The sequence below is a fragment of the Macaca fascicularis genome, chromosome 11 (assembly GCF_037993035.2).
Source record: "Macaca fascicularis isolate 582-1 chromosome 11, T2T-MFA8v1.1".
Lineage (NCBI taxonomy): Eukaryota > Metazoa > Chordata > Mammalia > Primates > Cercopithecidae > Macaca > Macaca fascicularis.
In genome coordinates this window covers 130,388,629-130,414,030 of record NC_088385.1, presented here as the reverse complement: position 1 = coordinate 130,414,030, position 25,402 = coordinate 130,388,629, and the positions used below count along the sequence as shown (strand labels likewise).

Here is a 25,402-nt window from a genome sequence, read left to right as displayed (position 1 = left end):
TGAGCCTGGGAGGCTGGGGCTGCAGTGAGCCGAGATAGTGCCACTGTACTCCAGCCTGGGTGACAGAGTGAAGGACACTGGAAAAAAAGTTTCCAGTGCATACCTCCACCTCTAGTATTGCTTATTAATTTACTTGTAAGCTATAGTGGCTGCTGTCCTGATATGTACGCTGTATATCCCACATAAATAGGAGCTCTAATATTCCCTCCTGTGGGTCACCATTCTCACCACCTGGGGTAGGCACAGTTCTCAATGGAGCGGATTGCTTCAGAAAGTTTTTCAGTGTTGGAATCAGTTCCAGAATAAGGGCTTTCTCTATGGCCATATTTCCCTGAACGTCCTTGGTCTCAGCTGATCTTGGAAACTAAGCAAGGTGAGGCTTCTTTAGTACTTGGATGGCAGACCACCTCGGGATACTAGGTGCCGTAGGCTATACCTAAATCTTACAATACTGGGGGGGGGGGGGGAGATATTTTTTAAAAAATAAAGGTTGACCTGGCACAATAGCTCACAGCTGTAACCCCAGCACTTTGGGAGGCCGAGGCAGGCAGATCACTTGAGGTCAGGAGTTTGAGACCAGCTGGCCAACATGGTGAAACCCCGTCTCTACTAAAACTACAAAAAAAAAAAAAAAAAAGCCAGGTGTGGTGGGCGGCTTTAATCCCAGCTACTCAGGAGGCTGAAGCAGGAGAATTACTTGAACCCGGGAGGCAGAGGTTGCAGTGAGCTGAGATCGCACCATTGCACTCCAGCCTGGGTGACAAAGCCAAGACTCCATCTCAAAAAAATAAATAATAAAAATAAAAACCTCCTTTCTAGGCTAGTTGGTTGGTTGTTTGACATGGGGTCTCATGTGTTGCACAGGCTGGAGTGCAGTGGCGTGACCTTGGCTCACTGCAACCTCTACCTCCCGGGTTCAAGCGATCCTCCTGCCTCACTCTCAAGTAGCTATGATCACAGGCACGCGCCACCACACTCGGCTAATTTTTGTATTTTTGGTAGAGACGGGGTTTTGCTATGTTGCTCAGGCTGGTCTCAAACTCCTGACCTCAAGTGATTTGCGCGCCTTGGCCTCCCAAAGTGCTGAGATTACAGGCATGAGCCACTGTGCCTGGCCAAGTGCTGGTGTTTTGTGTTAGAGAAAATGGCGCACGTGTTACCTGTCTTCTTACTATGTGAAGTGTTGAGAGAATCCTTAGTGATCCATCCTATCAATCCTCCCTGATCTTACAGATGAAACTAAGGCCTAGGAATGTCAAGCAAGTTCTTTAAGGCCTAGAGAAGGTTTTATGGCAGATCTGAAGCTAAAGTTTGTGTCTCCTGATGTTCCTCATGCTACACTCATTCCCTGGGCTTCCCCTCCTCTCTGCATTTACCTGCTTGCTCCCTGGAAAGCCACTCTGTGAAATATCCATTGAACCAGTAAAGAACCATTCTAGGCAAGTCACAATGGCTCACGTCTGTTATCCCAGCACTTTGGGAGGCAGATGCCGAAGGATTGCTTGAGCCCAGAGGTTCAAGACCAGTCTGGGCAACATGGTGAAATTTCACCTCCACTAAAAATACAAAAAGGCAGGCGTGGTGGCTCACGCCAGCAATTCCAGCACTTTGGGAAGCTGAGGTGGGCGGATCACTTGAGGTCAGGAGTTCAAGACCAGCCTGACCAACATGGAGAAATCCTGTCTCTACTAAAAATACAAAAATTATCTGAGTGTGGTGGCGCGTGCCTGTAGTCCCAGCTACTCGGGAGGCTGAGGCAGGAGAATCACTTGAACCCAGGAGGCAGAGGTTGCAGTGAGCTGAGATCGCACCACTGCTCTCCAGCCTAGCGACAGAGCAAGACTCTCTCTCAAAAAATAAATAAAAATAAAGACATTACATTGAAAACTATAGAACATTGTTGACGTTAAAAAAATTAAATAAGACCTAAAATATAGAAGGAGATCCTGTGGGCCGGGCGCGGTGGCTCAAGCCTGTAATCCCAGCACTTTGGGAGGCCGAGGCGGGTGGATCACGAGGTCAGGAGATCGAGACTATCCTGGCTAACATGGTGAAACCCCGTCTCTACTAAAAATACAAAAAACTAGCCGGGTGTGGTGGCGGGCGCCTGTAGTCTCAGCTACTTGGGAGGCTGAGGCAGGAGAATGGCGTGAACCCGGGAGGCGGAGCTTGCAGTGAGCCGAGATCACGCCACTGCACTCCAGCCTGGGAGACACAGCGAGACTCCGTCTCAAAAAAAAAAAAAAAAAAAAAAAAAAAGAAGGAGATCCTGTGTTCATGGATTGGAAGACAATATTGCAATTAAAATAGCAATACTCCCGAATAGATACACAGATTTAATACAAGCTCATCAAAATTCCAATTGTGTGTGTGTGTGTGTGTGTGTTTTTTTTTTTTTCCCCCCAGGAAGGGACAAGCTGATCCTAAAACTCATACGGAAATAAATGCAAGTAACCCAAAATAGCCAAAAGCAGTCTTGAAAAAGAAGAACAAAGTTGGGAGAGTCATACTTCCCGATTTCAAAACTTACTATAAAACTACAGAAATCAAGGCAGTGTGGTACTAGAATAGGGATAAACAAGTTGAACAGTGGGATATAATCGAGAGGCTGGAAACAAACCTTCACACTCATCATCAATTGATTTCCAACAAGGGTATCAAGACAATTCTGTGAAGGAAAGGAATAGTTTTTTCAACAAAATTGCTGAGAGAAGTTCAAGACTAGCCTGGCCAAGATGGTGAAACCCCGTCTCTACTAAAAAAAATACAAAAAATTGGCCGGGCATGGTGGCAGGCACCATGTAATCCCAGCTGCTTGAGAGGCCGAGGCTGAGGCAAAGAATTGCTTGAACCCAGGAGGCAGAGGTTGCAGTGAGCCGAGATCGCGCCACTGCACTGCAGCCTGGGCGACAGAGTGAGACTCCATCTCAAAAAAAAAAAAAAAAAAAGATGTGCTTATATCCACATGTAAAGAATGAATTTGCATCCATCTCACACCATATACAAAAAATAACTAAAAATGCTTTGGGAGGCTGAGGCAGGCCAATCACCCGAGGTCAGGCATTCAAGACCAGCCTGGCCAACATGGTGAAACCCCATCTCTACAAAAATACAAAAATTAGCCAGGCACAATTGCAGTGCCTGTAATCGCAGCTACTTGGGAAGCTGAGGTGGGAGAATCGCTTGAACCCAGAAGGCAGAGGCTGTAGTGAGCCAAGATCATGCCATTGCGCTCCAGCCTGGGCAACAGGGCAAGACTGTCTTAAAAACAAAACTAGGCCGGGCGCGGTGGCTCAAGCCTGTAATCCTAGCACTTTGGGAGGCCGAGACGGGCGGATCACGAGGTCAGGAGATCGAGACCATCCTGGCTAACATGGTGAAACCCCGTCTCTACTAAAAAATACAAAAAACTAGCTGGGCGAGGTGGCGGGCGCCTGTAGTCCCAGCTACTCGGGAGGCTGAGGCAGGAGAATGGCATAAACCCAGGAGGCGGAGCTTGCAGTGAGCTGAGATCCGGCCACTGCACTCCAGCCTGGGCCACAAAGCGAGACTCCGTCTCAAAAAAAAAAAAAAAAAAAAAAAAAAACAACAAAACTAGAGGCTGGGCGTGTTGGCTCACGCTTGTAATCCCAGCACTTTGGGAGGCCAGTCAGGTGGATCACAAGGTCAAGAGATGGAGACCATCCTGGCCAACATGGTGAAACCCCATCTCTACTAAAAAAAATACAAGGGCCGGGCGCGGTGGCTCAAGCCTGTAATCCCAGCACTTTGGGAGGCCGAGACGGGCGGATCACGAGGTCAGGAGTTCGAGACCATCCTGGCTAACACGGTGAAACCCCGTCTCTACTAAAAAATACAAAAGAAAAACTAGCCGGGCGAGGTGGCGGGCGCCTGTAGTCCCGGCTACTCGGGAGGCTGAGGCAGGAGAATGGCGTAAAAACCCGGGAGGCAGAGCTTGCAGTGAGCTGAGATCCGGCCACTGCACTCCAGCCTGGGCGACACAGCGAGACTCCGTCTCAAAAAAAAAAAAAAAAAAAAAATTGGCCGGGTGTGGTGGCGGACGCCTGTAGTCCTAGCTACTTGGGAGGCTGAGGCAGGAGAATGGCGTGAACCCGGAAGGCGGAGCTTGCAGTGAGCCAAGATCACGCCACTGCACTCCAGCCTGGGCGATAGAGTGAGACTCTGTCTCAAAAAAAAAAAAAAAAGAAAACAAAACAAAACTAGGGGCCGAGCACGGTGGCTTATGCCTGTAATCCCAGCACTTTGGGAGGCCAGGGTGGGTGGATAACCTGAGGTCGGGAGTTCAAGACCAGCCTGACCAACATAGAGAAACCCCGTCTTTACTAAAAATACAAAATTAGCCGGGCATGGTGGTGTATGCCTGTAATCCCAGTTACTAGGGAAGCTGAGGCAGGAGAATCGCTTGAATGAACCTGGGAGGCAGAGGTTGCGGTGAGCTGAGACTGTGCCATTGCACTGCAGCCTAGTCAACAAGAGTGAAAATCTCTCAAAAAAAAAAAACTAGGCTGGGCATGGTGGCACACGTCTGTAATACAGCACTTTGGGAGGCTAAGGTGGGCGGATCACAAGGTCAGGTGATTGAGACCATCCTGGCTAACACGGTGAAACCCCGTCTCTACTAAAAATTCAAAAAATTCACCGAGTGTGGTGGCGGGCGCCTGTAGTCCTAGCTACTCAGGAGGCTGAGGCAGGAGAATGGCTTGAACACTGGAGGCGGAGGTTGCAGTGAGCTGAGATTGCACCACTGCACTCCAGCCTGGGCAACAGAGCAAGACTCTGTCTCAAAATAAAAGAACAAAAACTATATAAAACTCTTCAAATAAAATGGGTGAGGCTGGGTGGGTGGCTTGTAATCACAGCACTTTGGGAGCCTGAGGTGGGGGATCACCTGAGGTCAGGAGTTCGAGACCAGCCTGGCCAACATGGTGAAACCCCATCTCTACTAAAAATACAAAAATTAGCCAGGTGTGGTGGCGCATGCCTGTAATCCCAGCTACTCGGGACGCTGAAGCAAGAGAATCACTTGAACCTGGAGGTGGGGGTTGCTGTAAGCCGAGATTGTACCACTGCACTCCAGCCTGGGCGACAGAATGAGAGTTTGTCTCAAAAAAAAGAGTTCAAGACCAGCCTGGGCAACGGAAGGAGCCCCTGTTCCTACAAAAAAAAAAAAAAAAAATTCTAGAGTCATGCATTTGTTCATACCATGGAATATTCAGCCCTGAAGAGGAAGGAAATGCTGGAATGCTACCTACTACAACATGGATGAACCCTGAAACACTGTGTATGGCAAGTGGAAGAAGCCAGACACAAAAGGCCATATAACGTACCATGCTATTTACATGAAATGTCCTGAATAGGAAATCCAAGTAAATTAGTCATTGCCTAAAGCTGGAGAGAATGAGGAATGAGAAGTGACTACTACTGGGTATGAAGTTTCTTTTTATTTTATTTAATTAATTTATTTTTTTTGAGACGGGGTCTTGCTCCATCACCCAGGCTGGAGTGCAGTGGCACGATCTTGGCTCACTGCAACCTCAGGAGGTTGAGGCAGGAGAATGGCGTGAACCTGGGAAGCGGAGCCTGCAGTGAGCTGAGATCCTGCCACTGCACTCCAGCCTGGGTGACAGATCGAGACTTTGTCTTTAAAAAAATAAATAAATAAATATCAAATGAGTGGGCTGGGAGTGGTGGCTCACACCTGTAATCCCAGCATGGTGGGAGGCCAAGGCGGGCGGATCACCTGAGGTCAGCAGTTCGAGACCAACCTGGCTAACATGGTGAAACCCCATCTCTACCCAAAATACCAAAATTAGCCAGGCATGGTAGTGGGTGCTTGTAATCCCAGCTACTGGAGAGGCTGAGGCAGGAGAATCGCTTGAACCTGGGAGGTGGAGGTTGCAGTGAGCCAGGATTGTGCCATTGCACTTCAGTCTGGGCAACAAGAGCAAGACTCCATCTCAAAAAAATAAAAATAAAAATAAAAAAATAAAATAAAACAGGGTGATGATAATGTTCTGCCTTGGCCCCCCAAAGTGCTGGGATTACGTGTGTGAGCCAATGCACCCTGCTGGGTATTAATTTGAATAAGAAATAATGGCCGTTTGTGGTGGCTCACGCCTGTAATCCCAGCACTTTGGGAGGCCGAGGCGAGCGGATCACGAGGTCAGGAGATCAAGACCATCCTGGCTAACATGGTGAAATCCCGTCTCCACAAAAAATACAAAAACAAAAAAATTAGCTGAGTGTGGTGGCGGGCGGGAGGAGGCTGAGGTGGGAGAATGGCATGAACCCGGGAGGCAGAGCTTGCAGTGAGCCGAGATGGCACCCCTGCACTCCAGCCTGGGCAGCAGAGCAAGACTCCGTCTCAAAAAAAAAAAAAAAGTTCTAGAGTTAGATAGTGCATTAGAGTTGCACAACTCTGTGAATACGCTAAAAATCACTGAATTACATACTTTTTCAGGGGATTAGGGGACAGAGTCTCACTGTCACCCAGGCTGGAGTGCAGTGTCCTGATCTTGGCTCACTGCAGCCTCGACCTCCCCAAAGTTAGGTGATCCTCCTACCTCAGTAGCTGGGACTACAGGTTAGCCTCCACTTTTGGCTAATGTTTAGTAGAGATGTGGTCTTGTTATGTTTCCTAGGCTGGTCTCAGACTCCTGGGCTCAAGAGATCTGCCCACCTCAGCCTCACGAAGTGCTGGGATTACAGGCGTGCACCATCACGCCTGGCTTTTTTTTTTTTTTTTTTTTTTTTTTTTGGTATTTTAGTAGAGCCGGGGTTTCACCATGTTGGTCAGGATGGTCTTGATCTCCTGACCTTGTGATCCGCCCACCTTGGCCTCCCGAAGTGTTGGGATTACAGGTGTGAGCCACCATGTCTGGCCGAGTTGTATATAGATATATATTTTTTGAGACGGAGTCTCGCTCTGTCACCCAGGCTGGAGTGCAGTGGCGCTCTCTCAGCTCACTGCAAGCTCCGCCTCCCCGGTTCAAGTGATTCTCCTGCCTCAGCCTCCTGAGTAGCTGGGACTACAGGCACCTGCCACCACGCCCGGCTAACTTTTTTGTATTTTTAGTAGAGATGGGGTTTCATCGTGTTAGCCAGGATGGTCTCGATCTCCTGACCTCATGATCCGACCACCTCTGTCTCCCAAAGTGCTGGGATTACAGGCGTGAGCCACGGCACCTGGCCTCTAAGTTGTATACTTTTAAAGGGTGAATTTTATGCTAAGTGAATAATATCTCAATTAGAATAAAAAATGGAAACATGTGGCCAGGCGCGGTGGCTCAAGCCTGTAATCCCAGCACTTTGGGAGGCCGAGACGGGCGGATCACGAGGTCAGGAGATCGAGACCATCCTGGCTAACACGGTGAAACCCCGTCTCTACTAAAAATACAAAAAACTAGCCGGGCGAGGTGGCGGGCGCCTGTAGTCCCAGCTACTCGGGAGGCTGAGGCAGGAGAATGGCGGGAACCCGGGAGGCGGAGCTTGCAGTGAGCTGAGATCCGGCCACTGCACTCCAGCCCGGGCGGCAGAGCGAGACTCCGTCTCAAAAAAAAAAAAAAAAAAAAAAAAAAAAAAAAAAAACAAAAAACTAGCCGGGCGAAGAGGCGGGCGCCTGTAGTCCCAGCTACTCGGGAGGCTGAGGCAGGAGAATGGCGTAAACCCGGGAGGCGGAGCTTGCAGTGAGCTGAGATCCGGCCACTGCACTCCAGCCTGGGCGTCAGAGCGAGACTCCGTCTCAAAAAAAAAAAAAAAAAAAAAAAATGGAAACATGTTTTTCTTTTCTTTCGGTTTTTTTTGTTTTTTTTTTTTTTTTTTGAGACACAGTTTTGTTCTATCGCCCAGGCTGGAGCAGTGGTGCCATTACAGGTCAGTGAAACCTCCGCTTTCTGGGCTCCAGTGATCCTCCCACCGCAGCACCTCAGCCTCCAGAGTAGCTGGGACCATGGGTGCATGTCACTATGCCCTAGCTAATTTTTGTATTTTTAGTAGAGATGGGTGCTTTCTATGTTGCCCATGCTGGTCTTGAACCCCTGGGCTCAACTGATCTGCCTGCCTTGACCTTCTGTAGTACTGGGATTACAGAAGTGAGCCATCGTGCCCAGCTGAAACATTTTTTTTTTCTTTGAGATGGAGTCTCGCCCTGTCACCCAGGTTTGAGTGCAGTGGCTCGATCTCGGCTCACTGCAACCTCCACCTCCTGGGTTCAAGCAATTCTACCTCAGCCTCTTGAATAGCTGGGACTAAGTCACGCGCCACCACACCCACCTAATTTTTGTATTTTTAGTTAAGATGGGGTTTCACCATGTTGGCCTGGCTAGTCTCAATCTCCTGACCTCAGGTGATCCGCCTGCCTTGGTCTCCCAAAGTGCTGGAATTACAGGAGTGAGCTGAAACTTTTTTTTTTTTTTTTTTTTTCCGGAGGCAGAATCTTGCTCTGTCACCCAGGCTGGAGTGCAAGTGGCAGGATCTCAGCTCACTGCAACCTCCTCAACCCTGGGTCCAAGCGATTCTCTTGTCTCAACCTTCCAAGTAGCTGGGATTACAGGTGCCCACCACCACGCCCGGCTAATTTTTTCTATTTTTATTATTTTTATATTTTTGAGACGGAATCTCGCTCTCTCACCCAGACTGGAGTGCAGTGGTGCGATCTGGGCTCACTGCAAGCTCCGCCTCCCGGGTTCACTCCCTTCTCCTGCCTCAGCCTCCCGAGTAGCTGGGACTACAGGCACCTGCCACCACGCCCGGCTAGTTTTTTTGTATTTTTAGTAGAGATGGAGTTTCATCATGTTAGCCAGGATGGTCTTGATCTCCTGACCTCATGATCCACCCGCCTCAGCCTCTCAAAGTGCTGGGATTACAGGCGTGAGCCACCTCGCTCAGCCAACAGTTTTTTTTTTTTTTTTTTTTTCTTTTCTTTTGAGACGGAGTCTCGCTCTGTCGCCCAGGCTGGAGTGCAGTGGCGCGATCTCGGCTCACTGCAAGCTCCGCCTCCCGGGTTCACGCCATTCTCCTGCCTCAGCCTCCCGAGTAGCTGGGACTACAGGCGCCCACAACCGCGCCCGGCTAATTTTTTGTATTTTTAGTAGAGACGGGGTTTCACCGTGGTCTCGATCTCCTGACCTTGTGATCCGCCCGCCTCGGCCTCCCAAAGTGCTGGGATTACAGGCGTGAGCCACCGCGCCCGGCCCTAGCCAACAGTTTTTAAATGATGTCATGGACTTAGAGTCAGGAGTGGGGACAATGGAAAAAACACAACACTATTGGCTGACACCTGTAATCTCAGTGCTTTGAGGTAGAGGTGGAGGCAGGAGGATCACTTGAGCCCAATAGTTCGAAGCTACAGTAAGCTGTGATCAAGCCACTGCACTCCAGCCTGGGTGACAGAGGGAGACAATGTGGAAATAGATTGGTTCAGAGTACTCATAGAAGGGACTGGGCCTGCCAGTGAGATCTGGATTCTTGCCCCGAGGAAATGGAGGCCTAGTCAAACAGTCAGTGGGTGGGGGAGTCAGAGTCAGTACCCGGTGTGTATGCCTCAGGAGCCCTCTGCTAGTAGCTGCAGCCCTGCACTGTTCAATATGGTGACCCCTAGCTGTGGTGGCTACTGAGCGCTGAAACGTCGCTACTCTGAATTAAAATGTGCTGTAAGTATAAAACACACACTGGATTGCGAAGACTTAGTATAAGAGAATGTAAAGTGTCTTATTAATAATTCCCTTTAATTCATTATATAGTGAAATCATGCTGTTCTGGAGCTATTGTTAAATAAAACATGTTAAAATCAATTTCACCGGTGTTTTTTTACTTTCTCAAATGTGACTACTGAAAAATTGAAAATTACTTATGTGGCTGGCATGCTATTTCCATTGGACAGTGCTGCTCTAGAGGACTAGGCGCCTGGGACCAGCCACATGGGTGGCATTAATTTATTCATGGAATAAGGTTTCACTGAGCATCCTTCGCTAGTGCTGGTCTACAGCTGATCTCAAGGGTGGGGGTTAAGCTGGGGAGGGGGTGTCGTCGCCTGCACCTTTGGTCCTAAAGGAGAAGGCAGGCCTGGGTGGGCATCCCTAGGTGGGTGCTTTTGTTACCAGATCCGGAGATGATGCTTGCACGGCTGTGTCTAATTAAATCTGCAAACCATGGCGATTAAAAACAACAGAAAAGGGTGGGCATCTTATGTATTTTAACGAGCTTTACTACTTCGGCAGAACTCCAAAATTAAAAAAAAAAAAAAAAAAAAAAAGAAAAAGAAAAAAAAGAGAACAAACCCACAACCTTTAGGTTATTCATCTAATCCAAATCCAAAATACACTCGATGATTACATTTCAATCAGATCCGAAGATGGGCTGGGGGTGGGGTCGAAGGAAGATTTAAATTGCCCCGTAAAACTCCAGGGGGTAGAAACTTTGCCAAGTTCAGTTCTTGTATCCTCAGCGCTTGGAACAGTGAGTGGCGCATAGTAGGTGCTTCCCTTAAATACTGGAGTGAGTCTACGCACGAAATTGTGCGATTCAGGGGTGAGTTTTCCGGGAAGGGGGATGAGGGGTGGAGAAGGCCTCTAGCTTTTGTCAGTCTCACAGGAGTCTTGGATCCCCAAAGGGTTAAAAACCACTTCATAAAGACAGGGACATGAAATTTATTTGAAATCAATGTCAAGCATCAGTTATTCGAATCCTGGGGCTTGGCCAGACCCGGGCGTCTGGAATGATCTACGTGCTTAAATACACCACTCGCCACCATTTTCTCCAGGTAATTTTCCATCCCTGCCCCCACCGTCAAGGGGAAGAAAGTGCTCCTCGGATCCCGGCCGCCCTGGCCTCCTGCAGCTGCCGCGGGGGCGGCCCCCAGTGCACCCCTGGAGCGCCCGGCGCGGGGCGGCCGCCCGGACGCGCGCGGGCCTCAGGCGCCGCCGGGACCCCAGCCCCCCAAACTTTGGCAAGTTGCGGGCGCCGAGCGCACCCGGAGGCGCGGGGCGCGGCCGCAGGCGGAGCCGCCCCCTGACGCCGGGCCGCCCCCTCCCGGCCCCGGCCGCCCCGCCGGCTCCGCGGAAAGTTTGCGGCCGCCCCTGCGCCGCGCCCGGGGCCTGGGTGAGACTGCGGCGGCGGCAGGGCGCGGACGGCCATATTTGCCGGCGCGGCCCGAGCCGCCGACAACAAAAAGTGCGCGGGCGCTCGGCGGGCGCTCGGACGGGCGCGGGGCTGCCACGCTGCCGCCCGGCCTCGCCGCCGCCGCCGCCGCCCTCGCGGCCTGGCCCCGCCGCGCCCGGCGCGCCCGCCGCCCGGGGGGATGTCTTACAAACCGAACTTGGCCGCGCACATGCCCGCCGCCGCCCTCAACGCCGGTGAGTGAGCCGCGTGCGACGCGCCCCGAGCGCCGCCAAGTTGGGGGTCCGCGCGCCCAGCCCCGGCCGGGGGATGCCGTGGGCGCCCGCGGAGGCCGGGGGCGGGGGGCTCAGGGTCCCGGCCCGGGGCAGCGCTGCCGCCGCCATGATTTCCGAGCCCGCGCCGCCAAAGTTCGCTGGTGCGCCCCGCACGCCGAGGGCCTTGGCTGGGGGTGCGGGGCGGGCGGCCTGGGGTGACCCCCGCGCCGGCGGCTGCGGATCGCAGGGAGCGCGGCGGGCGAGGGCGAGGGCGGGGGAGGCTTGTTCTCGTCTCCTTTTTCCTCCCGCTTCTGGGCGGCTCGGCGAGGGCCCCTGCCGGCGGGAGTCGGGAGCGGCCCGGGCCGCGCCGGGAGCGGGGAGCGGGGCGCGGGGCGCGGGGCCCCGCCGCCCTGGGGAGCGGGGTCGTGGAGCGGCCCGGGCGGGAGACGCTGCGGGCAGGGCCAGGCCCCGCGCGGGCCGGCGCGGGCGGAGGGCTGCGGGGCTGCCGCGGGCCCTGAGGTCGTGGGGCCGCCGGGACTGGGACCGGGATGGGGTCGCCGGTGGGCAGCGGACTCGGAGGCCGGGGGGCCTCGGCCGGGCGCGTGGGAGCAGGGACTGCCCCATGCGGTCACGCGGGGATCCCCGTAAGGTGTGCGCGGAGTGAACGAAGTTGGCGCAGTCCTGGGGCTGCTAGGGCCCGCGCGCGGGCGTGGGGGCAGGGGGTCACGCGGACGCCCCATCTGGGAGCCCCCAGGGCTGATCCGGGAAGGCCCTCGATGCAGAAGCCGGGAGGGGCTCCCCTCGACCTTCCTGGGGCTGCGGCGGCAGCCGGGCGCTCCCAGGAAACTCCTCCAGAAGTTGTCAGGCAGCTTCGGGCTGAGCCCAGGGGACCGAGGGAGCCATGGGGAGTGGGCGCAACATTGAGGGATTGGTAGGTGCCGGGCTTTGTGACCTCACTGGGGCCCCTCTTCTCTGACACTTGGTCGGAAACAGACTTCCCAAAAGGCGGTTGTGTTGCGGGGCGTGGGGGGTAAGGACTCGGAGGGAAAGGAGTGGCCCCGTTGGTCACCGGTGCCACGCTGGCTCTCCTGCTCGAGTTTTGGGCCTTGTTTGCAAACGTTGACTTCATAAACCTCCCACATCCGAAGTAGGACCCATAAAAACGATATTTAAAAAAACCTTGGACACTGAGGTGTAGGGGCAGGAAAGGGTTAATCGTCAGGGTGCTGAGGGAGAGTTGAATTGCTCACTTGTGGGCTCGGAGTCCCAAAGAGCAAACAGCCACTGTTTTCTTCTCAAACATTCTCACCTCCTCTGGGGTCCGCAGACCTTACAAAGACGGGCTTTGTTGCCAGGTAGGACTGCCAGCAGCGTTCTTCCTCTGGCCTGTGGGGAGGGCAGGGGCTGGTGTTGCCAGCCTGGGCAAGGCTGACAGCTCAGGCTTGACCTGGTGTCATTGGGGCCGGGGCCTTAAACTGGGACCTTCAGGGTTTGGGGTCACAGGGATAGCGGCACTCACGGGGACCCCTGAAGTCCTGTTCTGAGCTGGCTGCACCTGTATTCAGCTTTTCTTCTCTTTCTCCTGTGGAGAATTTCAGGAGTGCCGAGATCCCCAGATCTGGGCTTTTTGGTGCCCCTCCCTCTCCCCCATGGACCCTTTTGCAGAACCCCAGCTCCCCTCCTGCCATTTGCATCCAAGATGGACTCTCCGCTGCTGCCGCTGCTCCTCCGGCTTCCTTGTCATCATCCCTCACGCCCTGCAGCCCTGCCTCCTGCTCACGGGTTGCCAAGCCGCGGCCTGGCCGGTGGTGGCAGTGGCGGAGTTAGACAAAGCCCCCGCCTCCCCCGCCCCAGAGCCCCCCAGGCGCCCCAAGTGGCGGGAAGGCCGCCAGCTCCCCAGGCCCCGGCGCTCTTTGTCTGGCGTGGGGGCGGGGAGCCGCGCCTGGCCCCAGGAGCTTCCTGGCCTCTGCCAACCCCTCGCTCCTGCACACTGCGCTCATTGTCTGAGATGCGCCGAGACGGCCTGCGCTGACGTGGTCCCTGTGTCCCGGTCCCTGTGTCTGCAGGAAGGAGTGACCATGAGTGGAACTCGGGGCATTTCCGCCATCTCTCTCCAGGACTAGACACCCCCCACCCAACCCTGAACAAGGGACTGGCCTGGACAGAGCATTGGAGTCACCGAGCTATTGCTCCTCGTCCCCCCAGCCAAAATGGGACAATTTCTCATTCCTCCTTCCTCTCAGCCCCGCAAAACCTAACCCCAGTATCATCAAATAGTAGGGTCTGGAGCCTGTAGACCTTCTCTTGGGAAGCACTGCCTCTAACAAATGGAGAAACTGAGGACTGGAGGGCGGGGGGCCTGTCTGAGGTCACACAGCCAGGAGTGGCACAGCTGGGGCTGGCGCCAAGTCCAGTGGGGAGGACAGAAAAGGAGAGGTGAGGAGCAGTGGGCAAAGCAGTTGGGGAAGAGGACGGGGGCACACCGAGTTGATTCGAGGGTGCGTGGGAAGTGGCTAGCGCCCCTCCTGCCAGGCTGCTGGGATCTTGCAAACGCCCAGGGTGCTGTGCTCTATGGTCCCTCCCAGAAACTGGCCCTCGAGGCCAGAGAGGTGTAGCTACCAGGATCGAAACCCAGGTCTCTGCCAGCAGAGCCTGTGTTCCCCATGCCACGCTTGCTGCCACATCAGAAGCTCAGGAAACTGGGGTTTGGCTGATGTGGTGAGGGGGCGCTGGGGGACATCGCCCTGCCCAATTCCTGCAGTGGCCGTGGACGTGCCGGATATCGCGGGCGTAGTGCTTCCCCATCCCAAGCCGCCCATCCCTGTAGCACACGTGTCTCGTCATCCCCATGTGGGAGGCATGGAAACTGAGGCTCGGAGTGGCATGGTGCTCTGCCCAGTTCAGGATCCAAGTCCACGTTTCCAGGTCCAGCCCAAGCTGGAGCATAACCCTGGGCTGCAGTGGTGGCATCCAGGGCTGGCCTGAGACTCAGGGAGACAACTCGGGACTGTCCCCGCTCCCGGATGCTCCTGGACAGAGGGGCAGGTGCTGAGGTAGCTGGCTCCCTGCATGGAGGGGCAGGTGCTATGCTGTGTGCCCTGGGGCAACTCCCTCAGGTCCATGTCTCTAAATAGAGGGGCCTGGAGCCAGGGTTCTCCAGGGCTCCTCCCGGCTCCCCCAGCCTGAGGCCCTGAACTTCCTTCCTCCTCTGCCCCTCCCCTCACCCACACCAAGTGAGCAGCTGGTGGGTTTGGCCAGCCTGGCACCAGCTGTCCATCCCCGAGGCCAAGTCTGCAGCGCCCGCTGTGTGTGTGAGAGAGAGACCGTGTGGCTCTGGGGGCGGCAGGCGGGCAGCTGCCGAGGAGGACTAGGTAAATTCTCCATGGTTACCGCTGTTTGTCATTCTGCAGGATATCCTTTACCCGCTAATGGCCACTGGGACGCCATTGCGGGGCCGCGTGCTCCCAGCCTCAGACTCCCCTCCCAGATCCAGGAGGCTGCGTTCTGGGCTGGGCCCTGCTTGGTCACTGACTGCAGCCCTGGACAGGCCCCAATGTTGCATCCCATATGTGGGGCCTCAACCCTCCTCTCTTGGAATGCAGAGCCGTTGGGACATAGACTGCCAAGAGTCTGGTCCCCTCTTTGGGGAGGGGGAGACAGGCACAGAGAGGTTGAGGGGCTTTATCTGGGGCACACAGAGGCCGTGGTGTTCTCTAGATTCCTAATTTGATGTCCAGCATGCCTGTCTCCAGCCAGGGTTGGGTCTCAAATACTCTAAGGCCTTCCCATCTTCCCCGTCATTGAGCACAGCAGAGATTTCGGTGCATAGGACAAAAAGGCTTGGAAGCTCCGCTGGTTTGGACCAGCCTCCATGGCAGTGGGCTCTTGTGGTATGATGTGGCCTCTAGGTTCTCAGCCTCTGGGGCCAGGACACAGGGAGAGGGGATGGGCAGGGATGAGGCCAGGAGTGGCAGTAATTTTATCTTTGGGAGCAGCCCTGCTGCTTGGAAGGTTCTGGTTGGACAGGACGGAGCTCTGTGAGGACCAGCAGCTGCTACAGAGCTGGGGATGGCCGAGTGCCTTGTAGCTACATTTCATTATCCGTCTTCTACACTGGTCAGACTAGAGGTGGAGAGCAGGGTTCTCTATCCTGCTACAGTTGGTGGTGTGGGTCCTGGGCAAGGGCCATTGCAGGACCTGGAGTCCTTGCCTTGGTACAACTGGCTGAGCTGACTCCTGGCCTCTCTCTCCCCACCCCACAGCTGGGAGTGTCCACTCTCCTTCCACCAGCATGGCGTCTTCACAGTACCGCCAGCTGCTCAGTGACTACGGGCCACCATCCCTAGGCTACACCCAGGTATGGCAATGGGGGTGATGGCATGGTGGGAGGGCTGGGGGGAGACATGCTCCCCACCATCAGAGGAGAGAAGCTGGTGGAAGAGACGAAGGAGCAGAAAGTATGGGACAGAGCTTTCTCAGCCCAAGGCCCTGACTGGGCTCCGGCTCAGAACACATCAGAATGGAGGGCACTGGGGACTGTGTTTCGCAGGGACGTGTGAGGTGGAGCGGACAGGAGAGCACCAGGAAGGGGCAGCAGCCCGAGCTGCGCTGCGGCCCCCACCCCACGCGCTCCTCTGGTGGGTCTCCTCACTTCTCTTTCCTGGGCAAGTGAGGCCTGGCCTTGACCCTGGCTCTCCAAGCTGGGACAGAAAACGGCCGGTTCCCACTTGCTCTCCACGGGCGTGGGCCCAGCAGAGAGGAGGTGGCCTTGTCTCGAGAGCCAAGGTGCCTCTTGTGGAGGGCCAGTGTTTGAGAGTGTGGCCCAGGCGAGGCCGCTGCCTGGTTCCACCACTTTCCAGACTGTGACCCCCACTTGGTAACTGCCCAAGACCTGGGCTCCTCATCAGCCCAAGGGTGATCCTAGTACCCCCAGCCCAGGCTGGGGAACAGCAGGAATGGGGTAGCCACCATGTCAGCTGCACCCCACATCTCCAAGGGATGAGCTGCCCTGTCGAAGGTCCCAGCGGGAAGATGCTCTCCCTGGCTGGGCCCCAGTGCCAGTGTTCTGAGGTCGCCACGGAGCCTGTTCCTTGCCGAGTGGGCGGCTTCCCAGCCATGCCCCGCCAAGCCGTCCTGCCCCAGAAGGAGAAGCAGGTGCGGGCCCGTGAGCGGGACCAGCTGAAGAAGCGGTGGCTGCGGGAGGCCAGGCAGAGGCGCAGCCGGGAGTGGCAGTGCCACATTCTGGCCATGCGACGGCGGCGCCGAGACAGGCAGGAGGCCCGTGAGGCCTGGAGGCAGTGCCGTGGGGAGGCAGAGCAGCTGGACCAAGATGAGGACAGGAGGACAGAGCGCAAGGCCAGGGGACAGAGGCGGCGGTGGAGGAGGGAGGAGGCGAGGACCTTGCCCAGGGAGCTGGTGCAGCTCTGGGAGGAGGCAGCCAAGGGGAGGTGGTCTGGGCTTGCGGGCTTGCCGGGAGCCCAGCCTCGCTGATCCGGGTGCTTGCTGTGGGGCTCCCAGTGGTGGTGGGAGGAAAGGGTTTCTGGGGGGTGGGCCCTGTGGGTGGGAGGATGAGAGAAGGGAATGCATTCCAGGCTCTGGCGGGGCCATGGCCGATGGCTGTGGTCCTGGTGGCCCAGGTGTGGCCTCTGTCTCCCCACTGGCTTGGAGGCTCGGCACCTGCGATGTGCCCTCCTACTCATCTGCATCCTGGGAAATGCTGTTTGGACTCTTTTGTGCCAAGATGAGCTGGTTCCCCTGTTTTGTTCATTGGAGATGATACACTTGCTTCCTGGAGGCGACTGGGTGGTCTTCCTGAGTGTGTGAGGATAGAAGGGTGAGGACCATCCCCCTAACCTGTAGTTGTCCCCTAGAATGGGACGTGCCTTGGCCCAGCTGAGGTGGCTACCCCAGGAGTCTAAGGCTGGACTGCGTTCCCTCCTCTGACCGGCCCAGGGGCCTCTCCACCCACCTGCCTGTGGCCTTGGGGTCAGGCTGCTGAACCCCTTTTTTTTTTTTTTTTGAGATGTTGAGATGGAGTCTTGCTCTGTCGCCCAGGCTGGAGTGCAGTGGAGCGATCTTGGCTCACTACAACCTCTGCCTCATGGGTCCGGTCCAAGCAGTTCTCCTGCCTCAGCCTCCTGAGTAACTGGGACTACAGGTGCCCACCAACATGCCCAGCTAATTTTGCTGAACCAATTTCTTTCTGATTCTAGGGAACTGGGAACAGCCAAGTGCCCCAAAGCAAATACGCGGAGCTGCTGGCCATCATTGAAGAGCTGGGGAAGGAGATCAGACCCACGTACGCGGGGAGCAAGAGTGCCATGGAGAGACTGAAGCGCGGTGAGCCTGGCCCCGCTGCCCTGCCGTGACCACAGGCTAGGCCTTTAACTCTGGAAAGACTTTTGGGGAAAACATGGGAGGGCGGGCTGGGGATGGGGCTCCTTCATCGGAGCTCCTGTCTTGTCACAGAGTTGCTGTCTGCTATGGAGGCCTCAGGCAGGCGGTGGGTCTGGTGGCGAGGGGCCTGGGGGGCCGGATGCCTTCAGAGGGGTCTTCCGGGAAGGGCAGCCCAGCCAGGGAGCTCTTCTTACCCTGTGTGCTGCCAGGGGGTCTGCTGGCTTTCAAGGGTGTGTTCAAACCACCCCCCCAACCCCCCTCCGCCCTGGCCGCCACCACTCTCCCTCCTGCCTCCTGCCTGGTCTGCTTCTGTTGGCGGACACTGGTCCTAGGGAAGCCAGGCTCAGGGTTCTTTGGTGTCTGCACTGCCCTCTGCTGTCACCTCTTTGGAGCGAGACCCAAGGAAGTGTGTGGGTCTGGGGCGGGAGGCTGAGAGCACTTTGTTCTTTAATGACTGGAGAAGGAGGGCAGGCAGGAGATGACAGAGCACAAGGGAACTCATGTTAAGGTGTGACTGCCCGGCTGATTTTGAAAGGAGGTTAAATAGATTGCTATCTCCTGAAATAAAAAGGGAATGGAGGGAGAGCAGGATTTCTATTTTAGAAGGCGATAGTGCAGCGGAGCCATAGCCCATGAACTCATTCAAGATGAGGGGAGACTGGTGCCTTTTTTTTTTTTTTTTTGGGAGACGGAGTTTTACTCTTGTTGCCCAGGCTGCAATGCAATGGTGCAATCTTGGCTCACCGCAACCTCCACCCGGGTTCAAGCGATTCTCTTGCCTCAGCCTACTAAGTAGCTGGGATTACAGGCATGTGCCACCAGGCCCAGCTAATTTTTTGTATTTTCAGTAGAGATGGGGTTTCTCCATGTTGTCAGGCTGGTCTTGAACTCCCAACCTCAGGTGATCTGCCTGCCTTGGCCACTCAAAGTGCTGGCATTACAGGCGTGAGCCACTGTGCCTGGCCCGGGACTTGGGGTTCTTAAAAAGGCTGGAGAAGCGACCTGGGAGGGGAACATTTTTTTTTTTTTTTGAGATGGAGTCTTGCTGTGTCGCCCAGGCTGGAGTGCAGTGGCGCAATCTCGGCTCACTGCAGCCTCCGCCTCCCGGGTTCAAGCGATTCTCCCGCCTCAGCCTCCCAAGTAGCTGGGAGTACAGACGTGCGCCACTATGCCCAGCTAGTTTTTGTATTTTTAGTAGAGACCAGGTTTTACCATGTTGGTTGGCCAGGATGGTCTCAATTTCTTGACCTTATGATCTATCCACCTCGGCCTCCCAAAGTGCTGGAATTACAGGCGTGAGCCACCATGCCTGGCCTGGGAGAGGAACATTCTTTGGTTGTAAATCTGTAGGAAATATGGGGGCTGTAGTTGAAGTCATGACCCCAGTGACACGAGGGCCAGTTGAGGACAGGCTGCTGCCAGGAGCGGGGTTGCTCTGGAGTTCATGCAGCCTTTGTGAAGAGGTTGACGGATCTCAAAGCTAGGTTGGGACCAGCAGGGTTAGAGGATGTGATTGAAGAGGGCCTGGGGAAGGGATGCAGAACCCAACCTTGGTCTCGCCCAGAGAGTTGGGTGGTCCCAGGGCCGCTCTCTGGTAGCAGGGGTGCTGGTTACCCGAATGGAAATTCCTGGGAAGATGCTGGGTCCCAAAGTCCAACAGGTGATTTGCAGTTGCCCATAAAAGGCACTGCTTCAAGTCAGCAAATGCGTACTAGCTGCCAGTCTTGCAGTAACAAGGAAGACCCAGTGCCTCCCCTTGGCCAACAGCCAAGCCCAAGCTGACCAAGCTCATGTCACAGCAGGGTGAAACCATGTCATAGAGGGGTCAGGGAGTTAGGAGCATAGGAGCGTTGTAGGTTGGTTGGCAACTGCAGCCCACGAGCCAAGAGCCAAGAATAGTGTGTTTTTCTTTTTTTTTTTTGAGACGGAGTCTTGCTCTGTCACCCAGGCTGGAATGCAGTCGTGCGATCTCGGCTCACTGCAACCCCTGCCTCCTGGGTTCAAGCAATTCTCCTGCCTCAGCCTCCTGAGTAGCTGGGATTATAGGTGCTCACCACCACGCCCAGCTAATTTTTGTATTTTTAGTAGAGATGGGGTTTTACCATGTTGGCCAGGCTGGTCTCAAACTCCTGACCTCAAGTGGCCAACCGCCCTTGCCTCTGAAAGTGCTGGGATTACAGGTGTGAGCCACCGTGACAGGCATCGTTCTTAATGGTTGAAAAAAACAATGATTTTGGGACGTGTGAAAGTTATGTGAAATTCAGACTTAAGTGTTCATAAATAAAGGTTTGTGGGGCTAGGTGTGGTGGTGCACGCCTGTAATCCAGCAGTTTGGGAGGCTGAAGCCAGGAGCTCGAGTTCAGCCTGAACAACATAGTGAGACTCTACAAATAATAATAAAACAGCCAGGCATGGTGGTGTGTGCCTATAGTCCCAGCTTCTCCAGAGGCTGAGGTGGGAGGTGATCAGGTGATCTGATCCTGGGAGGTTGAGGCTGCAGTGAACTGTGATTGTGGCCACTGCACTCCATCCTGGGTGACAGCAAGATGCTGTCTCAAAAAACATTTGAGTGTAGTAGTTGTGACACTGTGTAGCCTGCAAAGCCCAAAATATTTGCTGTCTGGTCCTCACACAAAATATTCTCCAAGGCTCTGAGTTAGATTCTAAGATTTGTGGGGCGATGATGTGGGATGTCATTCCCAGTGGCCTCTGGGAGTCATGGATTAGAAGGAACAGAATCCTCAGTGTCTATTAAAAGATCATATTTTATGAAGTTCAGTAGAGGCAGAAAGAAAAAAAGGTAACCACCAAACCATAGAGACAAAAGATTGGGGAAGATTCATTGGGCAGAAGGTAGCTGCAGAGTCTTGTGGGGATGTCCCCGTGGACCCAGGGTCCTGCATGGGCAGCAGTCAGTCCTCTGCGCCCTCATGTGTGTAGCTGGAGCCATTCTCTTGCTTACTTACGCTGGTCAAGCCCTTTCTAGAATTCAGACTGAAGAAGCCAGAGAAAAATCTCAACAGTGGGTCAAGCAAAAGAATTTGGGTGGAGACACGTCTTTTATTCAACAGTGTCATAGAAGGACAGCTTGCTGGTGCCACCTTGAATGCAGGAAAAAATGTTTAGAGAGACATGAAGAGTTGTGGTGAGGAGGGAAGGGCTTTAGGGGGATGGGATTGTTAGCATCCTTCAGGGTTGCTTGGATATAGGTTCCCCCAGTTCCCTTTCTGTCTGAGTTTTTTGTGGACAGGCTGTGGAAGGATGGATCCTCTTCCTGTTCCAGAATGGGCTCTACTGGCTGGTCCTGTGCACCGGCTGATCTCAGGTCTCTGCCTCTCTTTCAGGCATCATTCATGCTAGAGGACTGGTTCGGGAGTGCTTAGCAGAAACTGAACGGAATGCCAGATCCTAGCTGCCTTGTTGGTTTTGAAGGATTTCCATCTTTTTACAAGATGAGAAGTTACAGTTCATCTCCCCTGTTCAGATGAAACCCTTGTTTTCAAAATGGTTACAGTTTGTTTTTTCCTCCCATGGTTCACTTGGCTCTGAACCTACAGTCTCAAAGATTGAGAAAAGATTTTGCTGTTAATTAGGATTTGCATTTTAAGTAGTTAGGAACTGCCCAGGTTTTTTTGTTTTTTTAGCATTGATTTAAAAGATGCACGTAAAGTTATCTTACAGCAAACTGTAGTTTGCCTCCAAGACACCATTGTCTCCCTTTAATCTTCTCTTTTGAATGCATTTGTTACCCACGGTGTTCTTTGTTCCTTTTCATAAGCTAACACCGCTCTAGGGATTTTGTTTTTAATGCATATTGACAGCACCCTTTACTTAGTAGCTGGCTCCCATTTGCCATACAGTGTAGGTTCTGCTTAATGTAACTTCTTTTTTGCTTAAGCATTTGCATGACTATTAGTGCTTCAAAGTCAATTTTTAAAAATGCACAAGTTATAAATACAGAAGAAAGAGCAACCCACCAAACCTAACAAGGACCCCCGAACATTTTCATACTAAGACTGTAAGTAGATCTCAGTTCCGCGTTTATTGTAAGTTGATAAAAACATCTGGAAGAAAATGACTAAAACTGTTGGCATCTTTGTATGTATTTATTACTTGATGTAATAAAGCTTATTTTCATTAACAATTTGTATTAAAATGTGGGTTCCTTGAATTCTTTTTTTTTTTTTTTTTGAGACGGAGTCTCACTGTCACCCAGGCTAGAGTGCAGTGGCCGGATCTCAGCTCACTGCAAGCTCCGCCTCCCGGGTTTACGCCATTCTCCTGCCTCAGTCTCCCGAGTAGCTGGGACTACAGGCGCCCGCCACCTCGCCCGGCTAGTTTTTTGTATTTTTTAATAGAGATGGGGTTTCACCAGGTTAGCCAGGATGGTCTCAATCTCCTGACCTCGTGATCCGCCTGTCTTGGCCTCCCAAAGTGCTAGGATTACAGGCTTGAGCCACCGCGCCCGGCCGGGTTCCTTGAATTCTTACGTGGTTTTATTTTTTTGAGACAGGGTCTTGTTTTGCCACCCAGGCTGGAGTGCAGTAATGTAATCTTGGCTCATCACAGCCTCAACCGCCTTCAAGCAATCCTCCCACTTCAGCCTCCCTAGTGGCTGGAACTACAGGTGTGTGCCACTACGCCTGAATAATTTTTAAAATACTTTTTGTATTGAATGAGTGGGTGTGTGGGGAAAAAAAAATTTTTTTTTGTAGACATGAGGTCTCACTATGTTGCCTAGGTTGGATCCTGGGCTCAAGTGATCCTTCCACCTTAGCCTCTCAAAGTACTGGGATTATAGGTGTGAACCACCATGCCTCATCTAAAGAAGTGCTGTTTTAAATAATCTCTCATGAAAGTGTTTGAAATGCTTGTTCCCCGGTGCCCTAAAGAAATAGCACTTGAACATTCATTTACTTAGCAAGGCCAGTTTTACTTCTTGCTGAAAGGGTACGCTCGCCAGTTTTGCCATGAGAGTACACCGAACAAAGAGACCGGGTCATTTATAACCTGAGGCGTCCACCCTACGGCTGTGTCTGGTTTCCACTGGCTGGAACGGGACCTCACATTCTCTATTTGTCCTCATTGGCTAGCAACTTAGAACTTTTTAAAAGAGGCAAAGGCAGAGGAGAACAAAGGAAGGAGGAAGTAACTTGTGGAATGGTGAGAAAGGTAAAAACACTTTTAAATAAGGAAGAGGAACAGGCTATGACCTAATGCTTGCTTGGACCAGTATAAGCATGCCAGGCAAATATTTAGGCTACACTGTGGGAGCTAAGAACATAAAGTACATTGATTTGTTTACCACGGCTAGCAGATAATTAAGAATGTTAGCATAGGTCTTTGAATAAATTTTGCTTCTAAGAGAAGTTACTATTTATTCCAAATTAAATGGGGAGGAAAGTCTTTGGAGAGGAACCTCTACTTTACTTTTTACAAGAGGTAGGAGATACCTGTTCAAAGTATATTTTCCCACCTGACCCGGAAACATTTTGGTGATGACATCATTAGCACAGTTGGCTGGGGAAAGAATGTGTTTGCTAAGTCGGAAGTAGGGATAAAGTGAAGTTGCATTATCGGTATATTTTAAATGCAGCAGCAAATGTAAGTGTATGCTAGGAAAAAAAAATACCAGAAGCAGTTTTTTCTTAAAAATTATTATTTTTTTTAGATGGAGTCTCCCTCTGTTGCCTACGCTAGAGTGCAGTGGCTTGATGTTGGTTCACTGCAATCTCTGCCTCCCAGGTTCAAGCGATTCTCCCAGCTTAGCCTCTGGAGTAGCTGGGATTACAGGAGCGTGCCACCACTCCCAGCTAATTTTTTTTTTTTTTTTGAGACGGAGTCTCGCTCTGTCGCCCAGGCTGGAGTGCAGTGGCACTATCTCGGCTCACTGCAAGCTCCGCCTCCCGGGTTTACGCCATTCTCCTGCCTCAGCCTCCCGAGTAGCTGGGACTACAGGCGCCCGCCACCTCGCCCGGCTAATTTTTTTGTATTTTTAGTAGAGACGGGGTTTCACCGTGTTAGCCAGGATGGTCTCGATCTCCTGACCTCGTGATCCGCCCGTCTCGGCCTCCCAAAGTGCTGGGATTACAGGCTTGAGCCACCGCGCCCGGCCTTAATTTTTGTATTTTTAGTAGAGAGGGGAATCTTACCATGTTGGTCAGGCTGGTCTTGAACTCCTGACCTCAGGTGACCCACCCGCCTTGGCCTCCCAAAGTGCTGGGATTATAGGCATGAGCCACCCTGCCCAGCCAGGAGCAATATTATTGAGTTGGCCTATTGCCCCATGGTTAGGCCATTCTCAGTTCATAGGTGCTTATCCTGTGAGCTTTTGCTGGGTGCTAGAGGAATCTTTTTCATAAAGTGCGGCCCCTAAATTCAAGCTACTTCATAAGGTGCTCACTGGAAGAATCATCTGCTTTGGTGCCAGGGAAAAAATGGGCCACACTGGATGTGTTGAGAATCCACCTGGTGGTCTCTGACAATGCCTCTCAAAGGGATTTTAATTCTTACTCGTATCTTAGGCCCTAAATGCCTGTAATGAGAATTTGCTTTGCTGAGCAGTAGACGAAGACAAATGAGACTTGTCTTTGATGCAGGCATCAGGCAAATTCTCAGCTGTGACAAGGCAGAAGGCCGGCAGGAACAGGCTCTAGGGAAATGGGTGCTGTGTCCCCTTCCTGCATGTGGCAGAAAGTTGCAAAGGTATGAGAGAGGAGACAAATGGGAAACACTGTCCCTCATCTCCAGCTCCAAATTTCCCTTCCTACTATTACTGATTTCTTAGGTGTCATTCTAGAGACTTTATTTTCTAAAGGCAGTTTGGGCTGGGGAAGGGTCTTGTACACTCGCAACAGGAGGTGTGAAATGAGCCCTGCATTGAATGTGTAAGCGTCCAAAGCAGTCACTGAGGTGAGAAGAGCCTTCATTGGCAGCCTCAAAGTGAAAGGTGTGCTTGAATGTATGCACTGGACATGCGGCCTAGGCTGCTGGACAGACTGCAGAACTGAAGCAGGCCCTGCAACTGGCAATCTCACAATGGCCTTCTCACCTCCCAGTATTTTTCCCTATTTGTTTTCTAGGTAGACTCCAGAAGAGTTCTAACAAGCCAAGTTATTAAGCATGGCTTTGAAAAAAACAAAACCAACAAAACTCTAAGGTCAAATCCAGCTTGAGTAATGTAAATTTATAAGCAATCAGATTCTGGAACCTCACCTTTACAAATCTTGCAAATGAACACGCAGGGAATGTATTTCTACATCAGAGGCACAACTGGGCATCATGCAGCCTAGAAGCTAATGGAGCACATGGACAAGGAACGGAGCCTTTAACTCTTCCAACCATCTTGTTTTCTTTTTTTTTTTTTGAGACAAGAATCTTGCTCTGTCACTCACGCTGGAGTGCAGTGGCGCAATCTCAGCTCACTGCAACCTCCGCCTCCTGGATTCAAGCAATTCTCCTGACTCAGCCTCCCGAGTAGCTGGGATTACAGGCACGTGCCACCATGCCTGGCTAATTTTTGTATTTTTAGAGACAGGGTTTCACCATGTTGGTCAGGCTGGTCTCGAACTCCTGACCTCGTGATCCACCCCGCCTCGGCCTCCCAAAGTGCTGGG

General features: G+C 53.0%; 1 protein-coding gene across 6 annotated transcripts; it reads left to right on the top strand.

The window, feature by feature from the left end:
* The first annotated feature begins 10,430 nt into the window (after positions 1–10,430).
* Positions 10,431–21,930, top strand: CDK2AP1 (cyclin dependent kinase 2 associated protein 1). 6 transcript variants are annotated; one of them, XM_045366745.2, is made up of 4 exons: positions 10,431–10,548; positions 15,653–15,747; positions 17,603–17,729; positions 21,131–21,930. In XM_045366745.2, the coding sequence occupies exons 2-4, from the start codon at positions 15,682–15,684 to the stop codon at positions 21,196–21,198; spliced, it is 261 nt and encodes an 86-aa protein (XP_045222680.1). In that variant the 5' UTR covers positions 10,431–10,548; positions 15,653–15,681; the 3' UTR covers positions 21,199–21,930. The 6 variants fall into 6 exon arrangements, with proteins under 6 accessions (XP_045222680.1, XP_045222678.1, XP_045222677.1 ...); XM_045366743.2 differs by lacking the exon at positions 10,431–10,548 and adding an exon at positions 10,697–10,780; XM_045366742.2 differs by lacking the exon at positions 10,431–10,548 and adding an exon at positions 11,121–11,372.
* The last annotated feature ends 3,472 nt before the right edge of the window (positions 21,931–25,402 follow it).